The following is a 17,318-nucleotide window of genomic DNA, read 5'->3' on the forward strand; positions in this document are numbered from 1 at the left end:
CAAATTTGAAGGGGTTGTAAATGTGCATCAATGCAGATAGGAAGATAAACTTATCATATCCACTCTGTTGACTCTATGGTAATTAAAGCTCCCAAGGTATTTAGTAAATGGCTATTACATGATTTTTTAAATAATTTTTTGCATTCATTCATTCAGCAAATATCTATTAGGCATAGCTTATTATAGCCCCTTAAGAATGCTCCATCATAGAATTGTGGATTCTAGGGCTGAAAGGGATCTAGTCCAGTTTTCCCAATTTGAAGATGAAAAAATAACCCAGAATCAAGACTAGTTATAACCAGACTAACACATCAAGTGTTTTGAAGAACTAGAAATAGACTCAACTACTTTTTCTTAAACTTTTATCTGAGGCTTAAGGCTGTATTTTATTACAGTTCTATATGGCTAATGTAATAAATTACCCAATCTTTAGTAGCTTAAGACAATAATAGTTTCTTATCTCTCAGTTTCTGTAGGTCAGGAATTTAGACAGGGCTCAGCAAGAACAACCTGACTTTGTTCCACGATGTCTGGGACATAAGTTGGCAGATTTATACATAGAAGGGCTAGAATCATCTGCTGGCTCTTTCATCACAAATGTGGCAGATGATGCTTGTATCATCAGTGAGAATGCCTGAGCTTGACCCTTCCTTGTGTTATGGCCTGGGCTTCCTACAACATGGTGGCCAGATTCTGAGAGCAAGCAGAGCAGAAATTATCTTACTTTCTATAGCTGAGACTAGAAAGTCATGCAGAGTCACTTCTGTTCCACTTTCCTGGTCAAATTGATTACTAACTAATGTGTGCCCAGATTCAAGAGGAGGGAATACAGACCTTACCTCTTCCTTGTGGAGTTATGCTGTCTTGCCCCATTCATACACAAAGCTTCTGAGCACAGTTTTCAACTTGTATCAGGCTCCCATTAATAAGCTCTGATCTGTGACAGATTTTATTTCTCCAAATATGGCAGCTCCAAAATTTATCCCATTCTCACATGATTTGTTTAGAGTGTGATGTGGACACTCCTCCAATAAGAGGTAAGGAACACTCAACCACTGAGCCACATCTTCAGCTCTGTTTTGTATTTTATTTAGGGACAGGGTCTCACTGAGTCGCTTAGTGCCTTGCCATTGTTGAGGCTGGCTTTGAACTCGAGATCCTCCTGCCTCAGCCTCCCAAACCTCTGGGATTATGGATGTGTGCCACTGCACCTGGATTTAATGAGCTTTTTAAGATCCCGTTTCAAATATAGTCACATTTTAAGGGAACATGGGGTTGGAAAATCAACCTAAGAATTTGAGGAGTGAGGAATACAATTCTGCCCATGAAGTATGGTCTGTGGGTTCTGATACTCTGTATCTTTGCAGGCATGTCTTACCTTAGCTCACAGGATCCTCAGATTTAGCACATTCCCTCACACTGAGGGCTTTACACATTTTCAATACCTGGAGTTCTCTCCTCCTGTACTTGATAAGCTCCTACTCCTTCACCACAGCCAACAAACAACTCAGACCATTCCAGGGAAGCTTCCCTGCCTATCCTTGCTAGGTAAATATCCTTCTTAGAGACTGTCAGAATTCCAAGGGCTCTTTTTTGGTTTGTTCATTTAATACTGGGGATGGAGCCCAGGGGTGCTGTACTACTGAGCTACAGCTCCATATCTTTTCTTTAATTTTTTTAAAAAAATTTTATTTTGAGACAGGGCCTCATTAAGTGGCAGAGGGCCTTGTTAAGTTTCCAAGGCTGACCTTGAACTTGTGATCCTCCTGCCCCAGCCTCCCAAATGGCTGGAATTACAGGCATGCACCTGTGGTAGCACTTATAATTGTGATTTTTCTACTTAATCTTCTAGTTTTTGTATTGTTATTTGTATGTCTCCTCTACTTCACTTTAAAACCCATGTAGGCAGGGATGTCATATACTTTTTTAGCATTATTTTTCTAGGGTCTAACACATCTTTTTGGCACAAATTAGAACCTCAACAAATTTGTTTGTTTGTTTTAGTAAATTAGATGATTCCATTAGATTACTTAAAACATTAACAAATATATCCCAATAAAATGAGCATAAGGAAAGGATGTTCATTTCGGAGTTTCCGCCTTTTAAGTAAGAGACAAACAAAGATTTCACATAGAAATCTCTAGTTGTATGCTGGGTGCACATTATAGGAACACCCCTATAATGCCAGCTACTCAGGAGGCTGAGGCAGGAGGGTTACAAATTCCAGGCCAGCTTTGGCAACTTAATGAGACTCTGTCTCAAAATAAACAATAAAAAGACCTGGGATGTAGCTCAGAGGTAGAGTGTCCTTGGGTTCAACCCCCAGTACAATAATAAGAAAGAAAGAAATCAACCAATCTCCAGTTCGGAACAAAATCTAATATCTGCCCCATAATGATATTCTTTTCACCATTGTTTGGCTCTCACACAGGCAATACATCCATTTACAACCCCTGGCCATTTATCCATTCTGTTGAAAATCTTTGTCTTTTGTCTTGGTTTATTGTCTCACTTTGTTTTATGCTTTTTTCTTTTTTCTTTTTTTTAATGATGATTTTAGCAATCCCCATTGAAATGCTTATTAACCATGAAAACCACCTTACAAAAGCATTTTAATGATATCTCATTCTCTATTTGATGGTCACTCAAAGGAGGCTGTTCTTATTGTCCTTTCATGAGGGATGTGTCCCAATGTCCAAAGGAAAAGAAAAGAACTATTAAAATGAATAATAGATCTGATTCAATGATTTCTATTTTTTGCCATGCTCTGGAGCTATCCAGTAATGGGTACCCTCCCAATTCTTTTCATGCAATTCTTTAATGAAATAGGAATCTGCCCCTCTCCAAGCAGTGTCCTTAAATTGAGTTTCTTTGTTCAGCACACTGCCATCCAGAGGGGGGAAGTGACCTTTCCCCGCAGGGAGATATGAGTGTAAAATGTATCCTCTGGCTCCTAAGAGCTTGACTGCTATTTAGAGCACAGGATTACTCTGCCCATCATTTTTTCCCCCACAAGAAAAATGTCTTTCTGCTCCCTCTTTCCTCCATCCCTTAAAATTGAGCATTGTTGTGCTTGATTCTCAGTTCTCTGTGTTCTCCATCTCCATAGTATTACAGTTACTGAAGGTTAGAGAAGCTGTAGTGCAATCTTAATTTCACAGCTATAGTCCACATCTTGCCCAAAGTTACTGGATCTCCAGAATCGTGTTCTAGTCATTCCTTCTTAACCACTTCCCCACACATTTCTTTTTCCTTCCTGATTCGGGGAATAAATTATCAATAATGACAATCATGTGAAACTTTTCATTATGAGTATTATTATTTCTTTTCATTATTATTAGTATTTTTAATTGTAGTGACATACACCTAACATAATGCTCAAATTTCTCTTTGAATCCCTGCTTTCAGTTATTCTGGGCACATAGCCAGAAGTGTAATAATCATTGATCATTTGGTAATTCTGTTTTTAATTTTTTTTGAAGAAACAACATACTATTTTTACATAGAAGCCACACTGCTTCATATTTCAGAAAACCATGTGCAAGGAATCTAATTTCTCTACAACCTTGCCAACATTTGTTATGTTTTGTTTTTATATGTAGTAGCCATTCTGATGAGTAACAAGTGGTATCTCATGGTGGTTTTCATTTGCATTTCCCTGATAATTTATGATGTAGAGCATCTCTCCATATACTTACTGGCCACTTATATACTTTTTTTTTGGAGAAATATCTATGTATGTCCTTTCCTCACTTTTAAGTGGTGGTGTTTGAGTTCTGTTTTGCTTTACTTTTTAAGAATTGTTGAGCATTTTGGTTTTTTTTTTGTTTTGTTTTGTTTTATTGACAGCTTATATAGCACCTATATTTTCTATAAAATATCATGCTAAAAATACCATATCAATAAAACTTGAATATAATTCACATTAAGTTGCTAATATAGTATCTCTTGTGTTTGTCAAAAATGCATTATAAATCACAAGACCTGACACATGGTAGGTGTTTTCTTAGTGTACATTTAATTCATTCTTAACACTTATTCTTTTTTTCTAGAGTTATGAGTAGTCCACAAATGAGCTAATAAATATTAGCAATTTATTTCAAAATGAACTTATGTGGTGTTATCATTAGGACTTTAATATAAACTTTTAAAGGAAGCTTTTGAATCTATACTATACTAAAATTAATGTTAAAGTAATTGACTTTATTTATACACAGGTATTATGTACTTACAGGCATATATTCTAAAATTGATCTGCAATTCAGATTTATTATATTTTCTGAAGAATTCTATTTCTCTTAAGAAATGAAAAGACTATTTGGAAATAGAGTTTCAAACTATTTTGCTAAAAAACCCTGCTCCCATATTTGTATCCCTTTGCTAAAAAACCCTGGTCCCATATTTGTATCCCTTTGAATATCTTTTGAAATATTTAAAAGATAGTTGCATCAACAAAGTAAAGGTCATTTACAACTCTCTTTTTAAACTAAGCAGAGAACTATTTCATTTGATACTTGAATTAGATGAGACCATAACATAAGTTGAAAATTCAAACATATGTTTACAATTTTACTATATACATTAAAAATAACTTCCAAATGGAAATTATTTTGTTAGATAAAAGAGGGGGTGAAACAATTCTATAATTTAGGCTGAAAAATATTGAAATGAGCTCTGAATGAGAGCATTTCAATATTCAACAGTGGAGATCCATACATAGAATCTTTAGAATTCAGAGATACACAATCTATTGAGATTGGGAAACTTGAATCACAGATTAAGAAATGGAGGAATACTTATGAAAAACTTTAGAGGAATTATTGGCTTATATATCTTTTTAAAAAGTTAAATAATTTTTAGTTGTAGTACTATTACAGCTAAGTTCCTGAGAGAAAAAGTGAATTTAAAAAATTTCAACACTGAGAAAGATGACAGGACTCAGATTGATCATTTGTTATCATTTCCAGTTCAAAATATATTCTTGAATTGCCTACAAGTATGGGAGTTTAATAAAAATAAGGAATATGAGCATTGTATTTGACTCAACTTGCTCGTCATACAAGAATGACCCAAGAACCACCTTAGAATGTGAAGTATCTACTATGCTATATAGATACTGAGGGACAGTATAAAGAACTGTATTTGGATGTTATTTCACTTACTCTTTTTCAAGGATACAGTTGGGTTCTCTTGTTATCCCACTTTGTAGACATGGTTTATCCACTTCTTTCTTTATTTGGTCTTTACATCTCATGGTGGAGATGGGAAGTTTGGCAGCTTCCTGAAAGGAGTGGGGGGGGGGGAGAGAAGACAGGAGAGGAATAAGACCAGATGAAATGTCCAAGGAAGACCATCCACTCACTGTGCATACTTGATTCCCATTGCCAGGCATACACTTTCTGACTTTGAACAAGGTCCTTTTCTCCTCTCTGAGCCTTAATTTCATGTTCAAATAAGGGTATCTGATTACATCATCTCTAGAAAATCTGGGAAAGTTCATATCCTTCCAGTTGTCCCAAATGGAAGGGTACCTATTTTTATAACCAGTGCCATCACATTCTTCCCTCTTTGACTAAAAGAGACACAACTGGATGTACCAACCAATTAATTGAAAAGGAGATCAAACTATTTTGGAGAAACTAAGCAAACACCAGTGTAATGATGAACTTTTCCATTTTCTTATTTCTGGCTTCATCTAGACACTATTGAACTTGACAAAAAATATAGACCTTTTCCATGTGACCTTGGAATGACTCAGAACTGTTACCTTCCTTGACACTTCCCTTTAGTAAACCATGGGGTGGGGGGCCTAGGACAGGGGTGGCTGAGCTAAAAATTGCCATCAGGGCTCCACTACTGACACCATAGCTTATTCCACATCAGCAACGAATGAGGCAGCAAAAACCACATGGAAATACCCCTGCACCACTAGGATCATGGCATCAATGGTGTATGGCTTTCTCTCTTCAAATGAACTTGGATATGGTCAAAATTTTCACTGGAGTGGATAGATCAGCAGATCGAATATTTTATATCCAGTATGAGAAAGGAAGACTCTGCTCAACAGAGGAAATAAGTGACTAAAGAAATCCCAGGGGCTCAGGAGGCAGAGGCAGGAGGATCTCGAGTTCAAAGCCAGCCTCAGTAATTTATCGAGGTGCTAGGCAATTCATTGAAACCCTATCTCTAATAAAATTAAAAATGGGGCTAGGGATGTGGCTCAGGGTAGAGTGCCCCTGAGTTCAATCCCTGTTACCCCCCTAAAAAAGAAAAAGAAATCCTGCTGGCATTCTTTGAGTATCAATATTGCTGAGGTTAGATATTGTAACTGTTTTAAGGCCTGTTAGTTTGCATTTAGGGGTTTCTTCATTTCAAGCATAGATCTTGCAAAACTTAACCATTTTTAGCTACAAATGTGAAATTTCCTGTTAGGGCAAACTTTCAAAGAAGCAAAACAGTGGTAAGAATTAAAATGGGAAATTTGAGCAATCTTCTGTATTATCACTGAAAGTGTTCTGCCTTTGTATTTTTTTGGGAGTTGTTTTTATGAACATATTATGACTATTCTTCATTGACCACTGAGATTCATTTCCCTTTATAGTTTTTTAATTACATTTGTGAAATACATTTTTAACACCTAATCAGCATCAGGGCACTCTTAAGAGATGTAATTAGAAAGCCCATCAGACATTCTGTCTTAAATCTACTGCTAATTAGTACTAAGTCATTTTTTTATTGTAATGTTGCTAGTGGTATCATGAATGAAGCTTTAATATAGAAAATGGCATTTCTATTGGTTTAAATGTCTTTTTTAAATATGTTATTTGTTATTCCTTATTAGGGATTATTGTCAAACATTTTTAAAGTATAGTTTCAGTTGCCTAAAAACAAATAGAAAGTAAGACCAGTAATTAAGGTGTGATAGCTCTAACTGCCCCTTCTCCTGTCTACAGCTTTCTCATTTTGAACTCCACAGCTATCCCACAGGGAACATTCCTATCAGCAATGGCGAATAAAGCCAGAACAGAGCAAGATAGTTCATTTTGTTTCTTCCTATTGTTCCCTCTTCCTTTCCTCTTATCCCCTTCCTGCATTTTGTAAGAATGTAAAAATGCAGATGAACAAAAGAAAATAAGATTGCTTGCCACTCCATCACCTGGAAAGGTTCTAATCTGTTTTAATATATTTAAATTTGGCCACATGTATTTTTATGCATCAATCAATGAGGGTAACAGACAGATTTTCTAACTAAACACTAAGTTCCACTAGTATCAGTGTTTTATTTGGCTGAGAACAGAAACTAAGAAGGAAACTCTGTTGCTTGCTACCAACCCACCAGCAGTTGTCTCTGGTCTGAGAAAGACATGCCCATGAGCAACCTGCCCACTAGCCACAGCAAAGAAGTACTGAACTTAGGTTAAAGTCAGTCTGTACTTGGAGAAACTATTGATAGTCCAATCCTGTTCAAGTTAACTCTTGGTCAAATCAGTTATCCCTCTCAGTTGACTCTGAGTAAATTCCACCTCTTATTTCTGCTTCCTTTGGTTCCTATCATTGAATGAATAGCACCACCAGAGGGAAGCAAGGAGATACACAATGTCACATGCATCTGTGGATCAGATATTGGAAAAATTTGGATAAGGATTACCTATGGATCTAAGTTAAGTAGATGCTTCCAGATACTCTGAAACAACTAAATTGAGGCAGTTTTGACTTATCAGTTATTAGCTCATCCATATTCCCAAACCAAATTACATTAATGAAAATTACTTTCTTGGAATTCTTAATTTTGTCTGGCTAAGCCTTCTTTTGTATACTATAACTTCTTTATGTACCTGTGTTTTTTTAATAAAAAAAATGAACTGACAAGATGAGTCATCAAGTTTTTACAATTACTAAGCTTCTTTTTAATTAAATAGTATATGCACTTCACCTGAAAACTTAAAATACCATATTGAAATTAACTTTGACACCATAATTTAGGTAAAAGTCATTCATGTTAGAGCTTTGAATATTAGCTTTTGGGTCATGGTAGGAAAGAACAGATATGGTGAAAACCATTTGCATCCCCATGGCTGATGTTTAGAGATGCAACTTGGCTGGCTATCCCTGATGTCATTAATCTCACTTAATCTCTCTGTTTTTTAAGGGAATCCAGCTAATTTTACACCTTTTGAACTGCTTACACAGTCATGCAAAATGGATAACTTCCAATTCACTCAAATTTCTGGGAAATGGATCCTTAAATAATTGAATAAGTGGCTAAGTTTGTAATGATTAAATTACATTTGATGGTGCTTCTCTCTATTAATAAATATGTGCTCCTGGAATTGGAAATGCAGGAACAAGCTGGTCCCTTATAAGGATCTCAATGAAATATCTTTGTATAGAATCCCATACATGATGGGAGGATTGGGAGATGTGTATGTTAAGGGTGTGCAAAAGGTTAGCTCCCAGTTGGGCATTCTCTGCAATGCGTAAAGACTCCGCAAGAGCAAGTCTGCATCTGACTCAGTAAATATTTGATGAATGAATTTATAAGTACCATAAATGCTCTCTCCCTCATTCCAACCCACCTCCATTTCTGCAAACACAAATATAAAGCATAGATACACAATGCATAGCAAGGTTATAGGGGAAAGGAGGAATGTAGCTTCCAGCTAGTGAGCATTGGCACAGCATGCCTGTGGTTACAGCCAGCAATTGTTCTGCTTAGTGCATATTTTAGTAGCAATGGTTGTTAAATACTTTGAACAACACTTCTGGATGTCTCATTACTTATCCTCATTTATCAGGTCTAAGCACCTTCTATCCTAAGACATCCTCAAAATCAGAAGAAAAAAAAATATCCCTAAAGGTGATTAAGAGAAATCCAATTGGGCAAGAGGAGGAACTACGATCCTCGTATTCCAAGACCATGTTTTAGAGGTTTCTATGCAGAGTATTAAAGGCAACTGAGACACAGGGTGGTAATTTAGAACATGCACTAGGTTAGAACATATGATAGAGATTTTAACCAGAGCTCTTCCATCAACTTCTAACAGATTGGAGGGAAATTGTTTTGGTACGTTTCACTAGTTCATTTCAGGTAGAAATGCTTACAAATTTAAAGCAATGAGACCAGCAACTTTTCAAACTATCATTTGTACTGTTTTGACCAAGGTTAGTCTAGCACTTTGAGTGTTCTCTCTACTCCTTTTGTACATTAATAGCCGAAAATAAGTATCCATGCCAGATTATTCCCATCAGAAATAATGTAGGGAAAAAACTATAGATTATTGTCTTTGACCTTTTATGCTGTCATAATAAAAATGCCATCTTATGCTTAAAAATGACAATGAAAATTACTTATATTGAATTAATGAACAGAGTATAGTAGAAATCAAGACTGGAGACCCAGGCTGGTTATGGAAAACTTATACCCAAAAAGTGTTTATTAAATAAATGAATTTATAAGTATCATATGATATAAAAGGCCTCAGGATTGTTGTGGGCAGCCATGAACCAGTTTATGACCTCAAAGAGCAGGTAGAAGTTGGAAAGCAACTTCAAGGCATGAGAAGAACACTGGACTAGAAATCAAAACATATATTTGCCCACACAGTGACTACACAACTGGAAACTAAACTATCTCCTTTAGTTTTTATTTGTTCATCCATAATTTGAGTGTAGAAGGAGAATCCACATGTTAAGACAAAATCAACACATATATAATTATCAAGCATGGTACTGAAAACATAATAATTAGTAAGTGCCAGTTAAATGGTATGTGTGTATGTAAAACACAAGGTAAAAAGTGGTTAAGTCTGTAATAATTATATGTGCTACTAAGTTATCATGACTGATAGAAATCACATAGCCAAGTCATTGATGTAATTCAAGGAAAAAATCTTATTTCTCTCAATATGACATCAATTTTATCCTCTTGCACCAATCATCTGGATCTTTTATCTTAGGTCATGTGCCTTGCTGTTTATCAATAACAGCTCCTCATTTTAGAGAGTGCTAGAGTTTATTCCACTTAGGCTTGAAGCCTGGATTTAGATGAGCATTTTAAACTCATGATGAAGAGCAGAAAAGTATTCTGTTTTGCTTAATGTGGCAACATAAATTAAGTTAGACCACATTATGCCTTGGCACATTAATTCCTGTGGTAATGTAGAATGATTTTCAAATACGTTAGGTAATCAGTTGACCGAGCAGAAGAAATTGCTAAAACAACAAAATCAGCCCACCCTGTGATTTCACAAAATTCATTTACCTGCTCAGACCATATCTACAGACACATAGTAAAGACAGTTGACAGATTTTAAATTTGAAACAGATTCAATGCTGTGAGTGACAAAAGTCCACAGCTGTTTTTAGACTAGTAGTGCTTCTTTCTGCTTGGTTCCTGCTCTTTGCTCATACACCTTATTCTAGTCCTCGTTTCCATAACCGGGATGTTGATGGACAGCCCCTTAACAAACAATGCTCCAAAGGAGCAATTGCCTCTTAGATGCCTATTAATGGTGTTGGGCTTTGAACCAAGGATACGGCTATGTAAGACCTCAGACATTCCTCTTTTACCATATGGAAAAGAAAGAAATACTTTTTAAGTTAAAAGGAGTTCATTATCATGATTTGCAGTCTTTATTGACTGGGGCGGTTTAGAAATTGCATCGAGATAAGAGTATTTTCCTAAGTGTATGTATACATGTGTTATTAGCTGTTACCACCCAAATAAGCAAACAAAAAATAGTGTTTCATGATCAATCAAGCTTGGGGAGTGAAAAGTCAAATAAATGAATGTTTTAGTGTAGGAAAAATAATGTCTTTATTTAAACTACTAACATCTAGGATAAATCTCTAAAAGGAGTGTAGGCAAGACTTAATTTCCTAAACTTATTTGGGTGTGGAAACCTTATTTTATACTGTTCCTCGTGGAATTACTATGAAACATGTTTTTGGAAATACTGACCAATGAGAATAGACATATTATTTTCAGACGTTGATGTTTCATACTCTCCATAAAAAGTAAATAAGTAAAAATCATGTAACTTTGCTTTTCAAGGAAATTTACTACCCTTAAGGATGATTACTCGATTCAATAATTATCAAAGAATTAGTGATTTAGATTCTGCTTATTCACCATAAAAAATGGTTCCCCCAGATCAGCCCACCTTTGCAACCCAGAGAGAGTTTTCTAGAGAGGGGATTATTCACAAGTGTCCATTTGTGAATGCAGGGCAATGCTGAATCTGTTGTCCCACCAGCAACTGCACCTCTGAAGATGGTCTACTCATCTTTATGTTTAAACTTAGGTTCCACATTTGGAATTTTAGTCTCCACATTGATCTGGCTTATATAAATGCTCCACAAAAGCTTTTCTTAGGTAAAAGAATGGTTCAAAACTATCTTCGGAACACTGACCTTTACTAGTTAGACTATTGAGACAGATCCAGGGGGTTAAAAGGGTTCATATACAGTTGTGTGCTCTTTTGTTCAAGGATGGCAAAGCCATGTAATAGTCATTCAACAGGTGGGAAACTGGCATAGAAGTGAAGCTCTTTTCTCAAAACTAAAACAATAATTAAAGCAGAAACAGAAATTGGAATTTCTGGGCTGCACAGTTAGCCAGCCTTGGGCTTTTCCTAGAGAGCCCTATCTTTCCAGATTCCGATTGACATGTCTTGGATTCTGTCCCTAACTTATCCCTTAAAACAACCAACCAGCATTTATTGAGCATTTACTACATTCCAGACTGTCTTCTTTGATTCTGGGCTTAGAAAAGTGAACAAAGCCCTTGTTGTGGTTAAGGTAATTCATCAAGAAGTGAGTAAGCAAATGATCCCAAGTCAAAGTAAAACCTTGTTTTGTTTTCTGAGGCATCTTCCAGGTATACCAGATGACTGGTCATGGGTCATCTATCTTGCTTATTTTCATTTCAGGTTCACAATTTCCAAGCTACATTTTTCTCTCCACTAACTGCTATTTGCTTGATGCTGTCCATCCTACTTGGGTTCTAGTTTAAACTCTCTAAGCTGCCAATCAAAACAATTCTCCTCAAGGTCAATGTATATAACCAGTATCACCCTGAATCCTGCCTACTTGAAATCCAACATTCACCTTTCTCTAGATTCTACCTGCAACCCATCCACTTTTTTATTCTATTTTGTAATCATCTCTTTAGATAAGCCACGAGTCTCCAGCATTCATCCTGCATTTTTCATGGCTGTCACTCTCTTTAAGCCTTTCCTCTTCCTTTTACTCCTTCTTTCCCTTTTATATCTTATCTCCATTCTAGTGCTACTTTTCATTGCCTTTTTTCTCTGAAATTGATAAAACCATCTCTTTCTTCACAGATATACCTTTATTTTCTTTGTCCCTTTATCAGGAATCCTCAATGAAGCACATCTTTCAGAGGCATATCTACAAGGCACTATTTAATCAGGACAATTGTAGGGCAAGCTCAATGCTTGTTACTGTTGAAAATAATGCAAGAATCTTTAAAATGATAGACCGCGTCAATTAATAATCAGAAAGAAAGGATCTTGTGTCTTTCTTACCCCCCCCCAACCCCAATCATTTCCAAATGTTCATCCTCAGATCTATTTTCATACTGTCTTTATTCACCTTGGTTGGTCCTGGTACAATTGTCAAACTAGTGTATTGGGCTTTGAAACCATGGGGCTCCCCTTTTCTGCAGTAAGATGGCTGTGCAGTTCCATTCACCCTAAAAGTGAGGAGTCTTCAATGGCCTCCAATGCTCTTCATTTTAATGATATCGTTGAGTCAAACAGAGCAACTTCTACATTACAAAATATTGATTGATATCAAACAAATGGTATGAATAGTAGAAGCCAATTAGCTGACTAATGACCCCATATTCACATTCATTGAGAAGCTATCTCCCCACCAAGCTTAGGTCCCACATATGAACTTAATGAGAGGGACTTTCATTTCAAGAAGAAACCTGAATTTAAGCAATCTTTTTAAAATTCATGTGTAATGATCTAATCAACATAGTCCACATTTCCATCTCCCTATACACTTTAAATTTTTTTTGATCAATACATAATATTTGTACAGGGTGATATTATAATGCATGCATACACTTTTCTTTGTTTATCAGTGATTAACATTTCCACCTGACACCAATAAGGGCCTGCACATCCTGCTTCTCTTCAAGGCTAAATCATGGGACTGTGATAAGTAGGAATTCCAAAAGCAACCTTATTAAGAAAGGTTTCTCATGTCCTTATATACGCATACATTTCAAAATCCTGCCTTTCACTCCAGGAAATAAGTCTCACCCAGAACATTCCTGTTGCATTATTCTCAATTAAGGGAGAGGACACAGATCAAAAGCTCCTCCTCCTCCTACTTCTTTCTCCTAAGTTATTTGTCCTTTTGTCAAGTTAGAGACCTAGGAGACAACTTTAATTTCTTCCTCTTTATTTCTCTCTATTATCATATTGGTGCATGTTACTTTAGGAGGACCATATATTATATTCCTAGCCAAAAGTTTTGTGCATTTGCCTAAAATGCATAAGCAATTATTGACAGAGGATAAGATCATATTCATTTTATTAGATAAATTGAGTTGGAGAGATCAAGATGTGGAGCACTGAAACTGGTCTGGAGGCTGTAGCCAGAGGGGAAAGAGGGGTGGACATATATTTGAAAGATACCTAAATGCAAATAGTCAGAATACTGGAGACAATATATTGGGGATGAAGAAGGGGTGGAATCAGGATGATCTCTAGTTTCTCATCCAGAGAATTCATGGATAATTGTGCAATGCAAGAAAATTAACATGTTCAGATGTGCTAGTGTGGCTAGTGTGGTGGTATGGAGAGGACACACTTGTGAGAACTCAGAGCTCTATGATTCATTTAATTTATTAGATCACAAACCATCATCATTATCAGTAACAGTAAAAACTATTTTATAAAAAAAAATTATTTCAGCTGTAACAAGCATCAGATAAGGTTGTTATAATGTGTATACATAAAGATGAATATGCATGTATACAACGTGCCAAAATGGTGGGTTTCAATAATAAATAATAAATTTCCTGAGCACTCAAAAGTCTACTTATCTAGCCTTATATCCACTTTCTGAGAGACTCTCTGCTCTAGCTAAATTAAACTATCACATTTATTATTCTTTGGATATAATGAATTTTCCTATCTCTGTATCTTATTTGCTTTCTCTGCCTAGTAGGTTTTTGCTTTTCAAAAGCCTATTTAATTTTCAAATTCTATCTTAAAATATAAACCCTGCCCTGGTCTTCCCAATCAAGAATTATCTGGCTCTCTTCTAAGTCCCTGTATTTTCATAATTTTAATGAGCTTTTTATCAAGGCAGCATTTTGGTTATTTTACCACACTCCATGTCATTTATACCTACTCCCTGCCCTGCCCCAGATGTTCAGATTCTTATAACAGTGCCATAGCTCATCCAGCTCACCCACATTTGTATGCTTGTAGTGCTTCAGCACTCAATGCATGTATGTGTGTGCTTTTAATCTACTGGATGGACTTGAATTAGATCAGAAACAATGAATAAGGATAAGGATATAAGATGACATTTCAAAATTATACTTTACGTTCTCCATTTATTACTGTGCCAGTATGCAAATTGAATAGAATTTACTCTTTCAGAAGCAAGTACATCAGGCCCACATTGTAGACACCAAGAGTAGGTAAAATCTATCATACAATGAATAAAGTGTAAGAGGCAATCATGCCACTTAAGAGAAATCATAATCACTCTCTCCTGGTTGAAATCCAGTTTTCACCCAAATCTCACTGATGAAAAGCAATACATATTTAAATTTTCACCCCTTTATTATCTTTCCTTGTGTACCATTATCTGCTGAGCTCTGAGAAACTGATATTTGTGACACAGTAGCCTTTTCTGACTGTGGTTCTCTTGAGCGGGAATGGCGAGCAATTGGTGACATAGTCCAACTTTGCTAGATGGAAGAAATACATTCTTACTAGCAACTTGAAGCTTGAAGAAGTATTTATGGGAAAAAAATAATCAAGGCTCTAAATAAAACTACTTTTATAGTTGACTTTATGTTATCTACAGGGCATAACCATGAATCCTTCACAAACCACAGATTTTATTTGCTTATGTCCAGTGAGGTGAGTTCTTTGTGGATGCTTGCATAGCAATTTTCAGCAGTTCTATTGATGGCACGTCCTGTCAAAAATCAACCTGAATTGCTCTGATTTCTTAGAATTCCTTTATTTCAGTCCCGATATGCAAAACTTGCTCCAGAACTTTTTAATAGTGCCTCAAGGCCAATGATCTGTTTGACAGGAGAGACAATGGGACATACAGTTGCAACTGTGTCAGAAGAACGTTTTCCTACTTATGTGTATTTTATTTAGGGTGTCTTGGGATATCGATCCTCTTCGAGTCAAGAAGACAGAAAAGGAAAATATAAGTTGTTATGGAGGCTATATTGATTTAAACCTTTGTTACTTTGATATTTTTATAGGACAAGGAGGGATCTTCAAAACCCCAAAATGAAGTTGCCAATGACATTCCGGTGCCTGGCACTGTTCGTTCTTCTGAATGTAAGTAAAACAGAATTATTCTAAGACATCAAGAATGCCAAATAGGGAAGAATGTTTGTGTGTGATCGAATTGGCATGTGCAAGGATAGGCATTCTTCTAAACTATCATTTAAAAATATTTCGTTAACAAATCTTCTTCCTGAACTTTCACTAATTTAGATTAGTCCCATTGTTTTCCCAGAAATTTGAGTTTTTGTCTATTTACAAAATTTCATGTTCATTTGAAACACCTCTGTATTATCTTGGAAATAAGCATGAAGGTTGATGATGTTCTCGTATAAAATGTTTTTCCTGTTTGACGTGTATTTGAGTCATAGTTTCATGGCTGTACAGTACTTTTAAAACATCTGATCTCCATTAGTCTGGTTATTCACTTCAAATATATATCTCATCAAAAACTAAGAATCTCCAAGTCTTTACATACCACTGTCAATCCATAACTTTCTCTAGCCTTTTAAAACATGTTTAATTTATGTCATTTTATATTGTTTTTTCCTAAAAAATGCAGCTTATTAGAAGTATAATTGTTTTAGAAAACACTATCAATGTCTAGTGGGTTAACAACATTGTTAACCCACAATCACATCAGTTTCAATAGCACATGAGAAGAAGAAGGGTGAATTCCATGTAAATCAATCTGGAGTTGTCTCAATCCTTACTCTTTCACCACATCAGAATAACATGCGTCAATGAACTGGCAGTAGAGGTCACTTAGGATCTTGTACTATGATACTGACACAAGCTAAACTTGTCCAGGGTTCCAAGATTTCCATTATTCATCAGTGTGAGATTGCAGGCTTACAAGTCCACCTAAAGTGCTTCTCTTTACATTATTTAAGAAAAAAATATTACTAGTGTTCCATAAATGTTAATTTAATTTGTAAGAGAATTTTTATTTTGTAACATTATACTTCAAATGAATGGTTTACAGGGATGATTGTTAATGCAACCCTTTTATGCTTTTTTGGATAATGGGCATAGTTTATTATATCAGACTGTCCAATTATTTTAACCTATTAAATATTTCTTTAGATAAATTACAGTATAATTTTCTTAAAGTAATCCAGTTTCTAGAAGTGTACATTACTTCATGCCATTGGAAATCTAAGAAAAATACAAAAGAATATTGTAAACTAATAGAATAGTTTATCTTGTTGATAAATGTCCAAGCCCTATGTGCTATTGTATAGATGCAGAATAATGGTATATATTATTCATAAATCTATGGTTATTTTTAATATCTCAAATGAAATCCTATGTCATAGCATATATGTGAATATTTCTAAATAATTTTACCATAAAGTGTATAATTATATTGGACATGGTAAAAGAAAAACTAAAGAAATCACTAAATATTAAACAAAGTACATTAAACTATAGATTATTTGAGTGTATTAAAAAACTAAAACACTGGGCTGGGGTTGTGACTCAGCTGTAGAGCACTAGCCTAGAACATGGGAGGCCCTGGGTTTGATCCTCAGCACCACATAAAAATAAATAAAATAAAGGTACTGTGTTTAATTACAACTAAAAAATAAAGATTTTTTTAAAAAACTAAAACATAATTTTACTTATCTTCCAACTTAAACAATGAAAAATTGCATATATTTATATGAATTATAGATAGAAATATTTTATGGTTTGGAGGCATTTCTTGACCAGCAACATAAGTGAGCACGGTACTTTGTGCTCTCTTTGCTGTATTTGGATTATATATGTCATCTGGAGAATATTTTAATAAAA

At 35.4% G+C, this 17,318-nt stretch overlaps 1 protein-coding gene across 1 annotated transcript in view; it reads left to right on the forward strand.

The window, feature by feature from the left end:
- Nucleotides 1-17,318, forward strand: part of CALCR (calcitonin receptor) — a 120,811-nt gene that overhangs the window by 54,730 nt on the left and 48,763 nt on the right. The window contains exon 3 of the mRNA XM_081288171.1: nt 15,497-15,575. Within this exon, the coding sequence (XP_081144297.1) occupies nt 15,525-15,575 (51 nt within the window). The 5' untranslated portion in view covers nt 15,497-15,524. The remainder of the gene's footprint in view (nt 1-15,496; nt 15,576-17,318) is intronic.

This window comes from Spermophilus citellus (genome assembly GCF_964194105.1).
Source record: "Spermophilus citellus genome assembly, chromosome: 3".
Lineage (NCBI taxonomy): Eukaryota > Metazoa > Chordata > Mammalia > Rodentia > Sciuridae > Spermophilus > Spermophilus citellus.